Source organism: Sylvia atricapilla, chromosome 8, assembly GCF_009819655.1.
Source record: "Sylvia atricapilla isolate bSylAtr1 chromosome 8, bSylAtr1.pri, whole genome shotgun sequence".
Lineage (NCBI taxonomy): Eukaryota > Metazoa > Chordata > Aves > Passeriformes > Sylviidae > Sylvia > Sylvia atricapilla.
The window spans coordinates 20,836,754-20,859,088 of record NC_089147.1 but is presented as its reverse complement, the minus strand read 5'-3'; the positions used below and the strand labels follow the sequence as shown (position 1 = coordinate 20,859,088).

Here is a 22,335-nt window from a genome sequence, read left to right as displayed (position 1 = left end):
GGTGTAGGGACTCGAAAAGACACCTTTCTTTCTCTGAGTTGTTGGTTCTGTTTTTCAGATGACTTTTCCAAATTATGAATGTTAGAAGCAGAGGAAAGATACTGGCTGGTTCAGAAATACTGCAGCAGGCACAATTTCAGCCAGTGACAGAAAAGAGAATTTTCTCTGAATTGTGACTAGATATTTTGAGTTTGTTTTCATTTTTCTGGGCATTACCCTCACAAAAATTACTTTTTAAATCTGTTTTAATTCACAGATCTGAAAAAATTACCTAATAAAGATACTGACACCTTTACAGTGAATTAAAACTTCTGAGGATTGGATTGGTTTTCTTGGTAGCCTTTTCTTTGAACCCCTCAGAAGTACTCTGCTGATTCTGGTGGAGACCCTCTGCTCTGGTGTTGTATAATTCTGCAGTTGTGCCTCTACTGTCACGATGTGATTTAAATCCATTGAGTAGCGAATATCAAGATCCTGCAGTAGTGTTGGAAAGGTTTTGTTGTATATCACAGCCAGTGTATAACACAGCATGTTATTGAAAGACCTTAGGGGTTATCCCAATGACTGGGAAGCTGCCTGGGAAGGGGAGACTGTCCTTAAATTGGGCAGCAGTAGAAACTGTTAGTTAACTGGTAGCAATATCCATCCTTTCCTCCTTGATTTCCAGGGCTCTTTGGAAATAATCAACACAAACCTGCACTATGCAGAGCTACATTATTGTGTTATGGCGGGGTAACTCTTGAGAAAAACACCACTGAAATCTCACCATAACTACCTGCTAGCGTGAGGACATAGTTCATGTACTGAATGGTGCTTAACATCAGTTGGGCTGAATTATTCCTCTGCTTCCACTATCTAGGGGATACTGTGGAATAGTTGTGTGAGTTGGCAGGGCATGGGAAAGGGCAGGGGGTTTGGTTCAAGAGGATGAAGAAGAGGAAATCTAGCCTTTGAGAGAAATACTGAAGTTGTGACTTTTGGCAGTGAGCAAAAGTTAATTGTCTTCATATATATGGATGAGTAGTAATTCTCCTTTCTTTCTTCTAATATTTTCTAAATGAATAGATTTGAAAAGATTACCAGCAGGTGTCCAGTAAGCCTGAATCTCTATAAAGCACTGGAGACTGAAGAAAGGTGTATTAAGTGTATGGTGGAAACCCATAATGAAATTCTTGGTTATTCTAAAAATTGGTTCTTTGTTGTGTGGAGTCAGAATTTTCTGACATCTCTCTGATTAGTGGAATAGCAAGAGATTTCCAACATCTGCTGTTTGCATACTGCAGCTTGAATGGAAAGGGTTTGTTTACTGGCAAAGACAGGAGCTGGAAGCTAAAAAATTTAATGGTTTTAGGTTACGATTCTTTGAAATTTTTTGCCAGCATCATCCATCAACAGTTCACAAAGAGGTTTGCAGATTTGCAGTGCTGCATTGTAGCATGACATGTATGTGAGAAGATTTTTTTTTTTATGAGGCAAAAAAGAGAACTATCTCCTCTCTTAGATGTGGAGACAACATTTTTCAAAGGTGCTCAACTTCCATTTAACTTCCATTGATTGATTAGGACAGCAGCTCTAGTTTTATGTGTGTAATCCTTATCCCTCAGCACCTTGTCTTTTATTTGCCTCTTAGCAATAAATATCTTTGTGTCTATGTGCTTTTCTTTCTGAAAGACTTCAGTGCTTTTTTCAGTTTTCATGTTAAATAAATGAATGAAAAAAATCTGGGCTTTTAGTAATATAAGGTAATGTAATGTTTTTGTAATATATCTTCTAGGATTAAAAAACACTGAGCAAATCACTGTGCCATTATAGGACAGAAAGAATACATAATTGTGTGCCTATTCAGAATGAGTTTTCTTGTTAATTCAAAAGGAAAGTGATTTACTCTTAATAAACATTTTAAAACATTTTCTGCCTTAGCTTCCAGGGATTTTTTTTCCCCTCCTGTCAAAGCAATGAGACAGTAGGAAATATCTTTGAGGCAGACCTTAAAGCTGGACATTCTACAAAAGCAGGTTAAATCATAGTAGATAAATCCAAGAGCAAGGTAAACCCTTGGCCCTTGTTTCTGATTTTACTTCTTAGTTTGTTATTGTCAGGATAAAATTTTAAGGAGGTGCTTTTTTCACTTTATAACTGAGATGGCAGCTGATGAATCAGTGAGATTCAGGCCTCTTCCAGAGTGCTTGCTAATAACCTGTACCATTCCATTGCATTAAGCTCTCCCTGTCTTACCACAGAAGTGTCTGCTGTGCACTGTCAGCTCCTGTTAAAAGAACTCCTCTAGAGATGTGTGCTAGTGTGTCATCCTGTCTGAAAGCCTTCTACTCCCAAACCCTGACTGGGAAAGGATATACAACTTTAAACGCACCTGGGGCATTGCATCTTTGAAGAGCGGAGGATGCTGCTGTGGTTGAAAGTGCCTGCTTTCCTGCCTGTCTCTGCGTCTCTACAACACCGTTTTCTGTCATGGTTTGAAGTAGAGAGCCCCTCTTCAGGCTTTCAGGAGTCTGGCTCCCGCCCCACCCCCCAACCATTGCTACCAAAAATGCTTACATAGGGACAGAGCATAATCTGAGATTTATGTATTTGTTCTTTTAACGTGTTAATTTTTTATTAGTGGTGCACAAGAAGGTGATTTTTCTTTGTCCCTCTGTAGATTTATTCCAGTCTCCAGATTCCAATAATAGTGTCTGAATATACACAGTTGATTTGCTCCCTGCACCTCCCCAAATGAGATCAGTTCCCTGAGTGAAGCTGCAAGCCCCATTAGGGCAAGAGAAGCAATTTACTGCTACTGAATACATTTTCTGAGTGTAGTTTCCCTCATCTTGTCAGCTTGTCAGTCTAGAGGCATCCATAAACCCATGACAGCTTCAGAAGATGAACTGTGGCAGCAGGCTGTCAGGGTGCCAGGCAGTGCTGTCTGTGGGCTCCCTTTTTTCACTCTCCCCCTTTGCCTGCCTGCCAGCCTCTTTCTTCTCTGCCTCCCTCTCCCCCCGCTTGCTCCCCACCTCCCTCTGCCTTATTGAGGTGGGTTTAGGTGCTGTTGTTCTTGGTAGTGGTACCTTTTCGGTTTCCTCCTTGATCCTCATGGCACTTTAACAAAAGGAGAAGTGGCTGCCCATGGTGCAGCACCTGCCTTGCAGCCTGAGTAGTGAAAGGGAGGAAAGTGGAGCGCTCTGCATCCTCGCCTGCCTGCGCCAGCACTGAGCTGGTTCAGTCACTTCGCTATAAATGCCTTTGAACTGCTGCCAGGTCCCATTGTCTGCTGTGCAAATGGAGTTCAACGCCCTACCGTGATTAGATGCACAGTGTGTAAGAGGAGGAAGGAATGGAGCTGTTCCCACCCTGGCTGAGCGTCTCGAATCTGCCGTGTGCCATGATAAACTGAGCACTGGACCATGCTTTCTTTTGCACTGGACCATGCTTTCCTTTGCACACCATCTTCCTTATTGTTCCTGAGATTTCACGGAGTGACATGGAAGCTTTTCAGAGAGGAGCTGCAAGGCAAGATAGTTTCTGGGGGGAAGGGAGCTGTGCTTTTGGACTGTTTATGTGAGACTGTGCTATGCTCACCACCTACCTGTAGCTGCAGTATGGTGTGGTATAGCAGCTAGTCTTTAATGGTGCTTATGCCTAGCACTAATGTGCTCTTTTTCATAGCATGAATCTATTTACATTTTTCCATTTGCCTGTGCTTAAAATTACAGCATCCTTAGGTTCACAAAATGACGTGAGAGATTTTGGCCACACCGAGTAAAGGAAAGGTGTTGCAGCCACTGCTACTAATGGTTTATCCATCTACCAACTGTGCAGCCCGGCTGCCCTTCTCCAGAAAGGCCAGCTCACTGTAGGATTTTTGGGAAGACCAGCTCTCAGACTTTCTTGCTTTCCATTTGGCTGCATGTCTTGCCTTGGGTTGCTGACTGTCTGACCCCTTTGGATAGAGTAAGGATTTCACTTTTAAAGGTAGGAATTTTAATCTTTGTTCCTATCTTCGCTATTCCTTGTCTAAGTGCTACCTAGGTTGTTACAGGGAAACACTGTTTTCTTTCATGCCTTGCTGTTTGACTGCTTGTTAACGAGTCATTATCTGCAAGGACAATGCTTTGAGAGGAGGATGGAGGAGCTGCTATTCAGTGACTGTATTAGGCAGTGCACTAAGTGGAGTTGGCAGGGCTTGTATCTCATACTGATATGCCTGCTATAGTTCTTTGCTCATTAAGCTCTTTGTTAGTTCCTTCTCCTCTGCCTCCCCCTGCTCTCCTTTTTCCTCCCCACAGAATGTCTCTGTATCTAACCTTGCTGCTGGGTTAAATTCAGGTTCTGAAATGTGCTGGAGGAGGATGGAATGTGGCTTGTGATGAACTGGTGGCTCATTAATGCACTTGAGTAGCACAGGGAAGGTGGTTGTAGCTGTGCACGCCTTTGCCTATGCTGCTGCTGATGCTGCACTATAAATAGACACTCCCTTGAACCTTCATTGTCGCTTCATGTCTTGAGTACCAGACTGAAAGATGAAGAGATATCAGCAATATTGGTAATTGATGAAATCACTGTAAAGATCAGAGCCATTAAAGAGAACATTTTAAAAATTAGATGATGCCTTATATGTTTCCTGAGGACTAAAGCATAATTGCTAGTGTTTTGTCACACAGCAATCTAAATTCTCGTTTGCATTTCAAGAGCAAAGCTAGTTCTGCTTAGTTAATATTTAGCAAGATGAAAGCTTAGAAATGGAAATTTTTACAGATATTCTTTTTTATTTCACCACAGACTAGTAAATGATGATCCTTTGGTTCACTCTGATTTCCATTTTTTTTAGTTTCTTGGGAAAAAAGATTCACTTAGAGCATTGAGGGTTTTTCTGGTCATTAAAAACTTCTTGATCCTTGGGCTGACATGTAATTACCATGGCACATGGCATTCTCCTGGTCAAGGCACATTAAACAGAATTTGGGTCTTTGAAAACATTGTTTTATTAACCAGTCACGTTCATGTCGATAGTACAGATGCTTCTGAAATTTGGCCAGATACTGCAGATGTGTAAAGCAAGAGCATGGCCTGGAGCATAGACTTGAGGCTTTTCACAAGGCCTCTTTTCCTAATGGTCATTGATTTTTCATCTTAAAGTAACAAATATAAGTTTCTTCATTGCATTAAGCTACTACATTCAGCCTGCATTGTTAAGCAACAGTGTAGATGTAGCTCTTCCTGTCTAAAACCTGCCCTCTGAAATGTGGCTGTATGCAAGAGGAGACACAGTTTTCAATTACTTTTTCTACCTTTCTCTTTCACTCCCCAAGTTCAGCTCATAAAGACTGAGGAAGAGTGATGGTCTCTGCTTAAGTGATGTCAGATGTTTCAGGTTAGCTAAAACTGCAATAATTTTTTTTTCTGTATTTTTTTAGGATGTGGCCTTTCTATAAGTCATTCAGTTCAAGAATCCCAAAGATATAAAGCAAAGGTATATTTTGATAGGAGTGCTTAACCAAAAGAGAGCCAAAGAGCCCTGTTGAAGGTTGACTTGCTGCTAACTCAAAAAATACTGGATCTTACTTCACTGCTGAAATTGTCAGACAGTCTCTTATGTGGCTTTTCAGCTTTGATCATTTGAAGGAAAGCACTAAAAAATAAAAATGCTCTTTCTATATAAACATTTTCTACTTTTCTAAACCATTTGAAATGCTGTATTAACTGTTCACCTTAGATGAAATACAACAGAAAGTTGTTAACTCTGCTGCTGTCCTTCACTGTGGAAGAGCCATGTTAGGCACAGTAAAATGCTGCAGTATGTCAGAGGCGTGTCAGGAGTGCAGCAGCTGTTTGCCTCAAGGAACAGTTGAGCTCTCGTTGCAAGGCCCTTGTTCAGCCTGGTGTTACCACTTGGGTATATATAGACATGTCTCTGTTGTTGTACCTCTTTTCACACATCTGGACCTTGCTGAATTTTTCTTCCAGCAGGGTGAAGTGCCACTTGTAGAGCAGAGCTGGACAGGAGCAGGTATTAGAGTAGTTACCACTCTGTGGGGCGCCGGTTTTCTCACGCTTCACCATAGAGTCACCTGGTGCAGTAAAAGCATTCAGTTGTGTTTGAAAGCTGGGAACTTCGTCTTAGTCTCTGCAACACTGTAAAGAAAGTGATGGCTTCAAAAGAGACAATTGATAGTGTTCATTTGTAAAAAATGTTGTTGAGTTGCTGGAAAATAGGAGGAGGAAGATGTAAAGAATGAATGTCTGCAGACTAAGCCTGCTTGCACACATTATGATGAGCCCAGGCATGAAGTGAAAGGAAGAGCTCTGAGCTCTTCATTATCTAATGCTCCCTTAGGGCAATAACAAACTCACTATAGAGTCAGCAAGCCCAGCCCAGGGGTTTGTGGAGTGGAGCACTCATTGTTCTTAGAATATGATGGTTCTGGAGTATTTCATTGCAAGTATGAAGCCAATTTTAATGCAAAATATTCCTCAAAGGAATTTGGTCTTGTAGCTTGCTGTTTGAAAAGCTGCTTTTAGTCAACGTGATGCCTTCTTCCAAACAAAAGGCTAAGTTAGGTATTGTATGAACATAGTATAGTCTTGCTTTCTCATACCCCTTATATGAGCTGAGATTATGCAGAGACCTTCCTTTTTGGAGGGTCTGAAAAAACCCAAATGGAGAAGTTTACCTCTCTCTGCTTTAGTGTGTTGCAGCTTTTCAGCCTTTCTGTGGTGCTTAGTGACCACTCTATATCATGTGCTTCATTTCAGAATAAGTAAATAATTTTTATACTGAAAATTCAAATGCAGAATGTATTTGTGTAAAGGCCAAAAGATCTTCCTGGGGTGAAGGATGAGGAATGTGGGAGAGCACGTAATACAAACCTTCGGTGTCTCCCACTGATAGATTGTTTGGTTTGTATTTCTGTAAGGAGCAGGGGGTAGAAGATAAGGTGTTACTCCTGAGGTGGAAGCATTCCTGGCATTGATTCAGCCTGCAAATGTTGGTGGACTACTCTGTTTAGCATTGTGCAGGGAGGTGGAACTCTCTCATAAAAATAGGGGACTCATATCTCCTCTTTATTTGTATTCTTAGCATTTGCAGAGTCCAAGGTGATTCTTCATATAAACGGTTTGACCTAAAATCAACTCTCTGTCTTCTCCCTTTTCAATAAATTAAATGTCAGTGCCAGTAGTTTAACCTCCAAGGTGGCTCGTGTTGAATGAATGTGATTCCCATTTTGATGCAAATAGCAACAGTGAAGGAAAAGAAATATATGAGAGCCTGGAAAATGCAGTGGAGGGGAAGAGAATTTTCACCCCTTCCATGGAGTAGCCTTTATGTTGTCAGCAAACCAAGGTGAGTTACAGTCCTTCTGCTAATTGAGAACTGATGGAGAATTTCTGACTTTCTGTCTGTCTCGGATCTGGTTCTCTGGTGTGTTTGCAGTAGAGCAGCAGGTGGTGGCAGTCCCACCCTTATCACTGTTTTGAAGTTTGTGTTTTACCCAGGTAACACCAGGACACCAATTCATTCTGATACATTCACAAAGTGCTGTAGAGACATTGATGCTCAGTGTCTTTTTGTAATGTGATTCCCATTTTCCGGATGGAGTTCTGGAAATGTGTAACCGCATCAAGGTTAAAGTGGAATAAAGGACTGAAGTCAGCCTTACCCTTGAATTCCCTAGCTTTTGGGATGATGTCTGGCTCCCTCCCGGAGGGAACATGAAGAACTCTCACTGTCTCAAAGATTCTTTGAACCCATTTCTGCTGCTTGTGGACCAGTGCACAAAGAGGAAGTTTAAAATCTTTATGTCCCACCCTGTCTCATCTCCTGTGGTAATGCTCCTTGTCCTTTTGTTCTTCTAACCCTGCACAAATAGACAGAAGCCGAACAGCCAACAGAAGCTTCAGGGCACTGAAGTTTCTCTGGCAGCTCCTAGTGTTGGTCCTCTGAACACAGAATCCTCACCTGTAGCTCATCTGTGGTGTCTTCCTCTCTGAATGCTTTGGGAAATTGGCTTTTGGGTGGGAGGACAAAATTAGGTCCTTAGTTTATGTGTGCAGGAACGAGTTAGAAAACAGTCACCCTGCCCCTGCTCTGGAGAAGGTGAGTGAGGATAGCAGAAAACTTGATAACCCTTACACGTGGCCTTTGGCAGTGCTTCCCAGGGACAGCCTGACTGAGCACAGGGGCACCACATCCCTGGGTTTCCTGAGGCTGAAATGACCAAGGCATTTGCCAGATGGTCACCTTGTGTGGCTGAGGAAGAGAATGACGTTCAGGCTCTCCTGGGTGGGATGATACTGGTGAATTTGCACAGTTGTCTATATCCCCTCTCAGCTGAGAGGGATGTCAGGCAGCAAAGCCAGCACCTGGCAAGCGAAGAGGAGGCTGGGTTGTATCCAGTGGCAGGCAGCTGCCTCACCATGCTGCCTGGTCGTGTCAACTAAATTGGTTGGAAAAATACAGGCAGGCAATGGGGAATACAGGCAAAAATAAACATGAAACCACTGGGGCAGGATTCTTACTGCAGGTACCAAGATGTCAGCAGGTCCTCTGAATGTGCTTTCTGTTAACACTTGCAATCACAGATATTCTGCAAGTCACTTAGCACTTCAGAGGAGAGTGGGGACAAAGTCAAAGCATTTCAAATTACTGCAGAAACACTAACCCAGATTCATAATGAAGACTGAATTTTACAGGCTTCATTTCTTTGTTGTATAAGAAAACAGCATGTCTTCAAAAAAACTGTAATCTTTATATTTCAGCTACCAAATTAATTATGTGAGAGTTAAGTAGACCAAATCATTAGAGTTAAAATTAATTACTGTGTTTAACTTCTAAAATTAATATCTGAGATTTTGAAATATATTTATCGTTATATATTTTTAGTAACATAACTCTTCAAAGTTGCTATCTAGCTAAAACTTATTTAATTCTTGTGCTTTGTTTGCAATGAAGAAGGCAGGAAACTTCAGAGTTGGGATCCAGACTGCCTTTGCTCTCTCATTTGCACTGTTGCGTAGAAAAGGGGGGAAAACATCATGTCTGGAAGTATAGTGTTAATCTAATGTGAGGCTACTAGAAAGCATTAATTATTTAGTTATAATGTTGCTGCAAAGTCGAGGTTGAATTACTTGGATGCTAAATGCAGTTGTTTCTCTCACATCATGTGTGTGCACAAGATACAGTGTTAAGTGATCCGAAACCTATAAAGTATCGGTTACTTCAGTAAGATCAATTATCACATTTGAATTTGGGATTTCAACATTGATGATGAAATTTCAGCATTTATGATGTTTCTTGGGTTTGTCCTTTAATGTAGGTAGTCTAAACTGTCAGCTAGCTAATACCACTTTTGTCTCTGTGTGGGACACAGTTCACAACTGAAAGGGCAAAAAGCATTGTAGAAATGTAATTGTGGCAACTTTACTGCCTCAGTGCAGCTCTTGCCTTCCATTGCTCCAGAATCCTTTCCTCTGGACAAAGGAAAGGAGTGAGTACATGAATGCAGTGAGTACAGCAGGCGTGTTAAATTTTTCACTACCAAACCAGCCGTGCCTTTAGTCAGGATATGGGTGCAATAATGTTGCAGTGTGTCTGGAACGTTGTGTGACATGGTGAATTTCAGAGGTGCGGACTGCATGAGCCCTCCTCTGTCAGCATTAAATATATAAGCTGTAACCATGCTGGTCTGTTTCTGGTGGAATTCATCTTTGAAGATGAATTGTTAAGCCTCTTAGACCATGCTTTTTTTGGTTACTAGAGAACCTGTGTTTTTTTAAATGTAGGCAAGCTAGACCTAATGTCTTAGAAAAATTCTGTCTTTAGGCACTACATTTCTGCCTCCTTAAGCAATGTGAGTTGTTATTTTCTCTTACTCCCCTCTGACTCGCTGTGTACTCCTCCATTTATCTCTTCATCCTACTCTCTGCTTTGCATTTTGTTTCATGCTGCCTCCTATTCTTGGAACAGTCTCCCAGTCTCTGCTGCCAAACCTTCCCTCCCTTGCTCTGCTCTTCTGAACCCGTTTCTTCCAGCAGTCATTCCCAAGTTGTTTACTTGACTAATTGTCTCTCTTTTGTAGCCTTCCTTTCTCATATCTGCTGTTCTGGGTCATGTTTCTTAATGTGAGATAGTACGTATGGCAAGATAAAGAAATGTATTCAGCACATTTTGTTGAGCACTGTGTGTGTTAGGTCTTCATACAGTTGTTAGTGATAAATTCCCCTTCTCATTTTGAGTGCAGAATTTTTCACATACTTCCGTATTTTCTATATGCTGTTAAAGAGCAGCCACATTTTATCTTAAAGTAGTTGCTAGGTTGTGGAAAATGAGTGTCTGTATTACAACAAGTGTCATCAGCTAGCCTGTCTGTATAGACAAAGTTCAGCTGTGTTGATGAACCTGCATGAAGTGAAAATAGAAAACACAGGGCTCTGGGCAAATCTGGTGGTGCTCAGCAGTGCTCCTGCCATGGCACAGCTCACTGAGGTGGTCATTATGCTGCCGTGGCTGTTATTCCCTAGCACGGACAAGCTTACAGAGGCAGGCAGGAGATGAATCTGCTCACTGTTTCTAAACCATTTTGTGTCTCTTCCTTTGTGGAACAAGTCTTTCCACAAAAACAAGCACAAGACCCACCGTGTTAGTAGAAATACGTGTTGGGAAGTGATTATGTTGTATGCAAGTGGTGGATCAACTTACTGGGGTTTTTTAATGCATTTTACAGACTGAATACCCTGTACCAGGCTAGACCAAAGAAATATGCTCTGTCCTACTGAAGACCTCACCAGACAGGCAGATGAACATTACTACTTACAGAGAATTTTGCTTTTCTGGCAAGTCTCTTCTTTCTATTCCAACTGAGATAAGGCAATTGGATCACGGATTTTAAAAAAAAATTATTGGGATTTCCTGTTTTCAGTTCATTTACTTGAACTAAGCTGAAGATTTATTAAGAAAGCCAAAGAATCCCTGAAAACATTAATGTTATGTTAGACTAAGTTTCATAATCAACTGTGTTCTGAATGCTTCTTTTTTCTTAAATCTCACTTCTGATATCATTTGTCCTTGTCTCTTACTGCTGCATGTGAAACAAAAATAGTTTCATAGTTGTTTTATCCTGTAAATACTTAAAAAAGCTTGAAAAATGGCACAGACTGACTCCATTATTTTGCCTCAAAGGTTATGCATGTTTTTTCATTAAGAGAACCTATAAGTAAACAATATTAAATTTCTTCATGGAAAAAAAAAATTGTGCTTCAACACATGAACAGTTGCCATGTTAAAAATAAAAAAAATAATTCAGTTTTCAGTAATCGATTGCATTTCATTGGGAATTTTACTACTACCTGTAAATTTGGGGGAAGAGTTCCCAAGAGAGCAGAGTTAGTCTCCAAAACCTGTAATTGGGCACCTTGCAGTTTTCAATACCCAGATCAGTTTTATTTCAACTGCAGTCCAAAACAGAGATCTATATTTTGCTCAGAACTCTTGAGCTTTCCTGACAAAAGTTCAGTTTTATCAGAGGGTAGATTGGATTGCAAATATGGCAGCTTTTTTTCCTGAGTTGTCCTGGGTACTGTTAATTAGGATGTTAATGAGGTCCTGAACTTCATAATGCATGAATGAATATTTTAAAGTTGCAGTGCTTCATAGCAGAAAAAAATCCTACTCATACACAGTTGAGTAATTAAAAATGCAAGAAAATAGCACCCACTCTAGTAATTAAGTCTAGAAAATGGCAGGAAGACTAAAACTAGTGACATGTAATTACAGTACAGTTTAAAATGAATATATTTGAGATGTATGTCTTTTCAAAAGAGTTTTGTTTCTGAGAGTTGATTATCTGAAAACAAGGTAGAAACAAGGGGAAACAGAAGGTACAGGATTGAAATGATTGTTGTTTGTGTAGTGAGCATGGCATAGTGTAAGGTGTGGAAATGAGTATGCATTGCCTGCAATTTTGTAACAATTGAAAACACAGATGGTTTGAGAGAAAATTAAATAATTCCACCCACATGAAGACAGGGAAGTCTTAACAACAGTCACAACTTTTTATCTAGCAGTCTCTGTCCTCCTGTCACTTACACATCCTTTGTCTGTGGAAAAGTAACTGTGTGAAGCTGCTGTGGGGTCCATCAAGGCCTTGAGAACCACACTAGGCTGGAGCTGCCTCACTCCACTGTGCAGGGGGCCTCTATACATCCTCTACTGGCAAAAAATGTGAATATTTTGTTCTCTGAGTCCAAGAGACTTATTTCAATCACACCAAGATAATAGAGAACTGGATAATTAGGTACTGCAAAGGCTGGGAGATACACTATGAACATTACGCTGGGTGGAGGACTTGTGAGTAGAACATCTCAGTTGAATCCAGGTAGGAGGGAGCTGCTGTACACAGCTGGGGACATGTTCTTTTACAAGCCCAGCAGATTCTGACCCTGAATTTTTGTGCAAATGAACCAGAACAGGTGAGCACAAGAGCTTCTCTGAGGTTTTAAGATTTGGTAGAGCATACTTTCAGTTTCCTTCTAGTGTCAGTCTGGACAAACTTTCAGTGTGATGGTATTAAACCTGCTGCCTACTGTCATATGTTCCTAGATAAAACCAACTGTAAAATATTGTCTCCTGTGTATTATGTGACAGGTGGAAGCAACTGAATATAGAAGATCAGCCTCTTGTTAATTAAGGGGAAATTTTATAAGTCCTCATAGGAAGAATGGTTAGGCTGCTTTCATAACAATTACAGATAAACTTTCACAATATACATTCTATATTAAGGTACTTCAACTCTGACTGACACTGAATTTTCTTGGTTTTGCCTGTTTGACTGTATTTCCCCACTTGATTAAGTTACTTATGAGAAATCACCAGAGAAAACATTTTGCTTTCTGGAACAGAATAGTTGATCTGAATTGTGGTAAGGTGGGAGCATGAGAGAATGGAAATGAGATTCTTGTCCATATCTAATGCAGAAGGAACTGCCTCTGTTTCCTGTTCCCACAGCTGAGTTGGAGATGTTCTGCCATGATAGAGCATATGTGTTGATTCTTGGTGAAATGGAGGTGGTGTATTCCCTCCCTTTGGGGTGACTGAAGAATTCACTTCCCACCTGGGGGTGGATTGTAGAGCAGCTTGGACCACCTTTGTGTTGCGAGGCTCTAGGCTGCACTGTCTTTGGCTCTGTGTCCCACAGCTCTGCCTGTCTGGGTGCAGAGAGGAGCTGCTGTCTCATTATGCCCTGGTGTGGGAAAAGGGTTAGGGTCAGAGTGGGTACAGACTTATGTGTCAGGAAAGGCACAAAACAGGAGAGGTATGGCCAGAATCAAACTGTTGTTCTTGTGGTGGCCTGATCCCTAGATTTTAAAGGCTCAGTACCATGTGAAATGAAGGAATGGATGCATGCCTTCAGTTATCTCTGAGGAAAACGTCTCCTTTCCCTCCTGTGAGCAGTTGCATTACAGAGACCTGTGCATCCCCAGAGCAGTTACATCCCCTCAGCTGGTGGAAAGCTCTGACTTGTGTGAGCACATCCACTGCTACAATACCTGTAGTCTTTCCTTTTCATTTCAGCAGAGGTGTGCAGCTGCCAAGCTACATATTATTTTTATCAGGCAGCATCAGTCACTGCTGAAGGCTGAAATTTTATTTGTTTGATTTTTTTTTAACAATTCTTCAGGTTCCTTATTTGCAGATCCACTCTTTAAGCAGGCTGAAAATACAAGACAACAAACTGTTTTCCTTTCCCAAATTTTTCCTATACTGAGACCATGAAACTTGTTGAGACTTGTGGTTCTGACATTTAACTTGAGGGAATATCTCAGTGTAAGAGTTTGAAATTCTCCTGCTTGGAAAATGAGTCAGGTCAATTGTAATGACCCTAAGCAGTGAGTTTATTGCGATGGGGAGAAGGCAGGGAGCTGAAAACCAGATTTCCTGGAAGCTCTTACGAGGAGAACCTTATTGTTTTCAGGGGAAAGGATTGGTTTATGTTGCTAACAGGCGATGCTGGGCCATGCCTCTGTCACTGGCATGGGAAGAAGTAAACCTATTGTTTTGGGGTTTTTTAGTATAAAAGAGCAAGAAAGCAAAGATCTTCTGCCAACAAAGGTACCCATCATATGTCTAAACACCAAGAACCTTGCAGGAATCATGGGATCTCTGTGCAGCCCTCTGCAAAGCTGGCCTGGAGCAAGCCTCTCCAAGATCTCTCTCTTCATGTTGTCTTCAGACTTTATTTCACTGGCACAGGGGTAAATTCAAGGCTGCAGTTGGGTTTGCACCAGGCTGGGATGAGATGAGTGCATGCTGATCTGTTTAGCATGGACAGCAGTTTGTTGGTTTGTAGGTGTGAAGTTACATACCTGTCTAGGGGTGATAATTTAAGAATGAAAATAATTATTACTTCATCACACAAGGCTTCTCTTATATCAGACTGGTACATCTCGAGCCTGCTGGCCAGCTGGCAGCTTCCTGTCTCAGCCCAGGTCTGTACTGAGAGAAGGCTTTTCCCTGGATGGGGACTTGCCCAAGTAAAACATAGAGCTGGCTGGAGGCTGCAGCCCTGTCTGTCAGAGCAGCATGGGCACCATTAGTGTTTCTTGCCTCTTTGATCTGAATTTTGTATTCCTTAGGCAGTCTCTCGTGGCAGGATTCAACTGGCAGTGAATGTTAGCTGAAACACACGGCCAGAGCCCAAAAATGAGCATGGCAATTTCATTGCAATGTGGCTGTAATTTCCACGATTTTTTTTTTTTTTTTGCCAATATGTGAAATACAAGCAGCATTCATTCTCCTGAGTTTTCTACTAATTCTTTTGCCGTGTGGCTTGCTGTGTTTTGTTGACACTACCTACCAGGTTCCCCGTGTTTGTGAGAGAGGGGCTGTATCTGGAGGCCTGGCATACAGATACCACCACAGACAAAGAGAGGGGCTGTGGGGTCTCAGAATGGAACAGACTAATGAGGGATTTTGTGTCATGATGACACCATTAAAGTGGAATGGGTTGGAAAATCAATCAGATTCCTTCTCTGATTACTGTGTAACTCAATTACTGCAGTCCCCCTGGGGCCCGAGGCAACAAGCATCTCACAGGAAGTGCAGAAGAAAGGCCTCTGAAATAGAGCTATTGTGGACAAAGGCAAGATCTTGCTGCTGTGCATTCCAGATGGAGAGATTATGTTATGAATAATGAAAAGGGATGTGGAAATACACTGGTGACACTGGGATTTGGGCTGTTAGACCTTCTGCAGCTCAGCTAGGAATGCATTGACAGTTCTTGATAAAGGTGTCAGATGATACCCAGAATCTTCTGTGTCCCTTGGCATGAATGTACCAGAAGCCCCAAATAGTTCTATTCTGGTCCGTGGTTTTGGATAAGTGCTGGTCCTGAGCATTTGTACTGATCTCTCACAATCATTTCCAAGCACTGGAAATATCTGGAGATCAGATGTTAAAACCACAGGGTTGGGGTTGTTATCTTGCTTTCATATCACATCGGTTGCCATGTGGCTTAGCACATGGATAATTGTGCTGATAATTCACAAAGCAGTTTATGTTTCACATTAACACTGTATATCATTAGGAAACAGAACATCTAAGTTCGATGAAGCCTTTGTGTAAATGCTGTGATCTGTGGGATAGCTGACCTTACAGCTGATGCTCTCTGATCTAGAGATGCTTCTCTGGCAGGACGGACGGGTGCCTGCCGAGCCTGCGTCCTTGGGCCTCTGAACACTTCATTCTTGCTGTGCATTCTGACTGCCACCTCCTACAATTCATACTGGGGCAGTCCTGGCAGGAGTTCAGAGTGGACCTCAATTTATCTAGAAACATTTTTTTTTTCTGTAGTGTTAGATTCCCAGGAGTTTGATGTCAAAAGAGGACACAGGTATTTTCTTTTCCTTTAGGAGGGAATAATTTTCACTGTAATTCTTTTTTTTTTCTTTTATTTTCTTTTCTTTCTCCAGTATAGATATTTCTCAGCTTTTCAGGTATGACTGGTGTCTGACAGTTCTCTTGCCTTTTAATATAAATTTTGTTCTGTGTATTTGTTTGTTGCTTTTTTTTTTTTCCTCCTTTCATTTGAACCTAAACCAGCTGATGCAGTCCCCAAAGAAAGAAATGCATCCTGTGCCAGCTGGCATGCTCCCTGGCTGTGAAGCCTTGTTAAAGAGATCGGAGCTGACAGATTCTTGAGCAGCAATCTGATACAGGCCTTTTTTTTAATTTGTTTTTTTGAGCTCACCCATGTAACAAATGGGGGCTTGTTTGGGAGCTTCGCTAGAGGCTTGAATGGAATCATTGTTATCAAAACACTGCTGTGATTCAGAAGTGCCCAGCAAAGGGGGTTGTTCTCCCTGGTGCCCCTCAGCTGGGCACTGCAGGTGTGGCAACCTAGCTTAAACTCTGGTTTCATTCTTATTCTACAGAATAATCCAGTTGTCCTGTGATTTTGATCTTTAAATTGATAACTGGGAAACCGAAGCTACAGTTCTTTACAAAACAGAGACAGTTCAAAAGTAAAAATTAAGTTGGAGAGATGAATGAGTGAAGCCAGGGAAGTGTTTTCCATGTTGATGCTTTGGGGATAAAGAGTTGTAAAAGTAGAACCTTGCCAGGCTTTTGCATAAATCAGCATCTTCTTGATTTTCTTACTATTACCCTGGTGTTTAGATCACAAATTCTACCACAGAAACACTTGCTTGAAAATTCATAGAAGTAACACTTGGGCTCCTGAGTTCCTCTTTACGTTATTTTCTCCTACAAAAAGAACGTTGCGTCCAATACGTGTTAAGATAGTGAATCTTTAAATCCAAAATAATTTTTATGTTTCTATTTTATTCAGTGGGATTGAAAAGCAAAAGGAAGTGAGTTATTTGGGAAGGCAGTAGCTTGGAATTCTCAGGTTTCTCCATCAAAATTGACTATTATTGGAATCTGAGTGATGTGTTCAGCATGAATTTGTTGCACAGGAGTAGAATGAAGATCACTTCTCATATATGCAGCATTGTGATGTGCATGGAACAGTGTCTTCCTCTCTCTTACAAGGAATTCACCTCATTAAAAGGATACAGCATTTTTGTATGCTCTGATTTTACCTCTCTCTGCCCTGCTGAATTCTGCCTCTCTGCAGCTTTGGAGCTGTAATGCCAAGCAGGAAGGTGATAACATTGGGGTCTTCCTTGCAGAGTCAGTGAGATGGGAAGGGCTTGTTCTGGAGTTGGAAAGGCTATTTTCCTGGTTGCTTTTGGAAGGTGGCATTTGGTTTTGGGTACTGTGCTGACACACTGAAATTCCGGATGTATTACAGAGACTGAACTTGACTTGAGAAGTCATGTTCTTTGCTCTGTCCAGGGAATCATTTATTCAAAATCAGTAGCAAAAAAAAAGAAAAAAAACTATACGAGTTCTGTTTTTTACATCTTCCTATAGTTATTTCTCACTTTCTCTCCTCTGTCCTTTTTCCAGGAAAAAGTTAATAGTATGTAAAGACGAAACTGTAAGATGATCACTTGTCTGAGATGAAGAAAACACAGTTTATTGTCGTTGACTGAGCTGGATTTCCAAAGCTAGCTCTTCATTACAGAGCGTCATTGGGGAATGGAGACCAAATCCATTCAGAATCTTGGGAACAGGGATAATTCTACCAAAAATCCTGATCCATCTGCTGTGTTGCAGTGCAACTTTCAGTAATTTCTGCTGTGTCTCAGTTTCTCCAGTGGAAAATTATTTGTTTGATATACTTTACATTGACAGTCTGCAGCTATTCTGAAAACCTCATCAGGGCTAAGGTTTCATTGTGCACTACACAAACCAGTCCCTGCTCTGCTGAGCTTATAGCAGAGGAGTTGTTTGAGATAATACTTAATGATCATCATAAGGCTTGTGTAAAGAGCGCTCTGATTCTCATCCATCTGCTGTCATAAAGTTAGCAGTATTATATCTCTTCATATAAAATCTGTTTGTGGTTTTTGTCTCTGCTTCAAGATGCGCCAGCAGTTTGGAAAACAGCCTGGTGGGAGTCTTTAGAGTGGGACTTTTGGCCTCATCTATGAACGGATAGTTTCCCTGACTCAGAAGGGTTTTTTTTCTGGCTAGTAATACACATTACAAAATAAGTACCTGTCTCACAAGTAATTCTTTTTCTGGTGGCGCTAGTTGGTAGAAACTCGTGGCTTTACTATGTAAGAAACTTAGGTATGCCTTAAACTCCTAGACAAACTAGTCTTCTCATATTCTTTTTTTTATCAGGATGGTAGTAACAGAAAAGCTCAAAAATGGGAGGAATGGAGGAAGGATGATGATCTCTTTTGGTAATATTATTTGCTCTTGCTTTCTTCTGCCTCCTGGTGTTGCAATCTGTGCCAGTTGAGCAGGTGGTTAGAGGGTCTGTATGTGATGGAGCACGTCTGCAGAAGCTGAGGGGGTGACTAAAAAGGCTTTTTAAAGAAAAAAGGCAGTTTAATTTTTACAGAGAGCTCATTGTAAGCATGACTGACTTGGTGAGCAGCATCTGGCATTGAGGGTGTTCTTGCATTGTTCTGGGGAAGGCAGCAGGTGTGCCCCAAAAATGTGCTTGTATCCCAGGAAGGGCACCAGGGTATTGCTGTGGGTACGTCACACTGCTGGTAAGGGAGAAGACTTGTCTGTGAGTTTTACTTTATTTTTAAACCAAGGAGAAATTTAGTTAGTTTCTCTGGTGTTTGTTTTGGATTATTTGGTATTTGTTGGCTTTGTTGGGTGTTTTTTTCCCTGGAAAAATAACAACATATGGTGAAATAGTCTGCTGCCATGAACACAAAGCAGGAGGCGAGAGAGCTTCCTTCTCGAGTTTTTGAGACCAACCCAAATTTATGTCATGCTGTTGGTGATTTAAAACTGGCTTCGTGTTCTTCAGTGGCATATGAGAGAAGGCGATGAAGGTTTCAGGAGATGTTTCATCTCCAAGTGCCGCTGAATCAGTTGGCAACCATTAAGTGTGCAGTGCGTGGGAGCCTGTGCCCCCCGCCCTCTGTGCTGCCTGAGGGATGAAGCCTCTCCAGAGCTGTATTTTGAGACCTATGGAAGAAACTGAATTCCCAGGACAAATGGGGCAGCCTTGCAGAGTGCTCTCTCCTCCTCTTGTTAGCTTTGAAATACAGGCTAGAATAAGAGCGTTTGGTGTTTTCTGTTCAGTGTCTTGCAGAGGGCTGGGAGAAGGCCAGGTGCTTGGCTCTGTTTGCTCTAGTGTGTAAGAATCTCACCCATAGTCCGTGTTGAGCTGCTGTGCACTGTCAGGACCTTTCTTCCAAAGGCCATTCTGGTTGTTCTGTCCAGCTCCTACACAAATGGGGTGTGACACTTCCTAGAGAACAGCCTTGCTGGTGGGCTAGTGATGCTGCTCAGTTACCACCTGCTAGTTCTGCCATTTCGTCTCAAGCCTGTTAAATGCTGAAATCATACTGAGAATTGACTTTTTCTTTTTAAATTGCAGGATGCAAAGAGAAGGTGCCATCATGTGAATGTGAAACAGCTAAATGAGAAACAGGACACCTGGGAAGGCTGAGCTGAAACTGCTTGTGCACAAAATGACAGACTGATTTTTTATTGGAGACGAGATTCTGGAAACCTTGCTCCCCCAAAGACTTCTGAGTGAGAGGAGAGGAGCCCGAGGAAGCACATAAAAGAGCGATGGGAATTGAGGGCCATGGTTACCTGAGATAAATGGCAGATCTCTGGGAGTCTCGCCTTGTAGCTGTTTCCTTTAGCTTTTTCTCTCTGCAGCTGCACTGTCTTTTTGGTGAGCGGCTGCCGGGTGCTGCCACAGCGGCGCTGGAGATTCCAAGTGCGACACGGGTCCGGAGCGTGAGGAGGGGGTGAGCCGCCCGCCTCACCATGATTCAGCTGTGGAAAGTGGTGCGGCACGTGCGACAGCTGGAGCTCCACAGATTGATCCTGCTGCTCATTGCCTTCAGCCTGATCTCCATGTGCATCCTGGCTTATTACGTCACTAACAGTCCCAAAATCAAGGAGCCGCCACCCCTGCCCTTCAGTGACTGCAGCAGCCAGCACCGCATCTTGATCCCACCGCAGGCCAGCTGGAGGCTCACGAAATCCGTGGACACCTCGCGCACAGATCCTGTGGTGCTCGTCTTTGTGGAAAGCATTTACTCCCAGCTGGGGCAGGAAATAGTGGCCATCCTGGAATCCAGCCGGTTTAAATACAGGACAGAGATCGCCCCTGGCAAAGGGGATATGCCCACCCTGACAGACAAAGACAGAGGACGCTATGCTCTAATTATCTATGAGAACATCCTTAAATATGTGAATCTAGATGCTTGGAACCGAGAGCTGCTAGACAAATACTGTGTAGAGTATGGAGTGGGGATTATAGGCTTTTTCAAAGCTAATGAGAACAGCCTGCTCAGTGCACAGCTCAAGGGTTTCCCCCTTTTCCTACATTCCAACCTGGGCCTGCGGGACTATCACATCAATCCTAGTGCTCCCCTGCTCTATGTCACCCGGGCTAATGAGGTGGAGCAGGGTCCTCTGCCTGGTGATGACTGGACTGTGTTTCAGTCAAACCACAGCACCTATGAGCCAGTGCTGTTGGCCAGCACGAAATCCTCGGAGTCCATTCCTCACCTGGCCACTCATAAAGCATTGCATGCCACAGTGATGCAGGACCTGGGTCTGCATGATGGTATCCAGCGGGTTCTCTTCGGCAATAACCTCAATTTTTGGCTGCACAAACTCATTTTCGTGGATGCCATTGCCTACTTGACTGGCAAACGCCTCTGTCTCACGCTTGATCGCTATATCCTTGTTGACATCGATGATATATTTGTGGGAAAGGAGGGCACTCGCATGAAGGTGTCTGATGTAGAGGTAAATTCCAGGAGTAGACACCTCCAGAGGTTCTAGATGGATTTCTAGTGTGTGTGGTATACCAAGAAAGTCAAGGTAGAATTTAATTTGAGGGAAAGCATCGATTGCTGCAGTCATACTCATACAGAGAATTAGCCTGCAAAGATGCTGAGGCACCATGTGTGATGCTCTCAATAGTTTTGCAGTTTTAAATGAAGCACTTTAGGAGCTGGCCTCTCTCAGTTTATGGGGAAGATGCCTGTGGTAGTCTATCCTGTCTCCTCTTTAATGTAAGGAACAAGTATATGCAGGTTTCCTATGCCAACCTATTTGTAGCTGTAAACTCTGCTGTTCAAAAGGGAAAGGCAAGTTGTGTTAGAATAGAACAGAATAATGTATTTTTTATTATTTATGATGTGTATAAGCTGTATATACTGTATTGCAAAACCATAGGCCAGTCCATGCAGTGTAAACTGATACAATCTGTATTTAAGCTATTTAGCTTTTCAGCACACAACTAAATTGAGAGAGGAAGGGTTTTCTCTTACCCTTTGCACACTTCTCATGTCTGCCACCAGCAACCCTCATCCCTGAGCTGGGAATATCAGCAAATTTACCAGAGAAACGTGGTGAATTTGTTGATAAATGAAGCCTTCTTGAGAACCATCTCTGTGGCCTCACTATTGAGAAAGAGAGATGCTAGCTTTGTGGTTTGCTTTCCTTGGCAGTTCCTGGAATAAAATACAGATTAGGAAAGGTTATGGGTAGGAGGCAGATTTTGTGGAGGAGAGGGAACTGAGACAGGCAAAGATAAAAATAAGTTGGAAAAAGGTAACAAAGGTAAGTGCTCCTTCGGGTTCTCTGTGTCCTTGAAAGTACATGATAAAATATTCTGTTAAGTCTGTGATCCATGTGCATGTGATGTTTCATGGAGCCAAGATCTTCCTTTGTATGTTCCCCGTCAGTTGTGGTTTGTAGCCATTGAGGCGGGCGCACTGCCTGTTTCTCAGGATTGCTGAGGTTGTTCACAGTTCATGCTCTGGATGCCCATTCAGCACTTGCCCTCAGGTGAGTCCTGGACGGTTCCAGCCATGATGATGGTAAGCCTGTGACAGCAACTGCTTTAGTCTGTTTCCAAAACAACTTCAAGGTGAAGCACCCTTTAAACTTACATCCAAGGCACAAAATATTTGAGGCAAAGGTGTAAGAAGAATACTGTTGTACAGGTTTGAACCTTGTCTGTTGCGTGTTCCCAAGAGCCCTCTTCCACCTCCCTAGGAGTCTTCCCACCTTTTCTACATGTTTTATGCATCCATGCAGGATATGTCTCAGTTCACCTCCAAGGTTTTAGGACTTCAAGATTTTATGTTTTGTATGTAGCATTTATTTAAGGAAAATGCTAACATTTTCTTCGTTTCACTGTAGTGTCCCTGTGTTTTGAAGCGCTGAAATGTTCTGAAAGAAAATTTTTTTCTTTTCGTTTCTTTTGTGAA

General features: G+C 42.1%; 1 protein-coding gene across 2 annotated transcripts in view; it reads left to right on the top strand.

Moving 5' to 3' along the window:
- NDST2 (N-deacetylase and N-sulfotransferase 2) overlaps nt 1-22,335 on the top strand; it is an 88,034-nt gene that overhangs the window by 43,230 nt on the left and 22,469 nt on the right. For both annotated transcript variants that reach the window (XM_066324048.1, XM_066324047.1), the window contains exon 3: nt 19,470-20,863. In XM_066324048.1, the coding sequence (XP_066180145.1) occupies nt 19,871-20,863 (993 nt within the window). In that variant the 5' untranslated portion in view covers nt 19,470-19,870. The remainder of the gene's footprint in view (nt 1-19,469; nt 20,864-22,335) is intronic.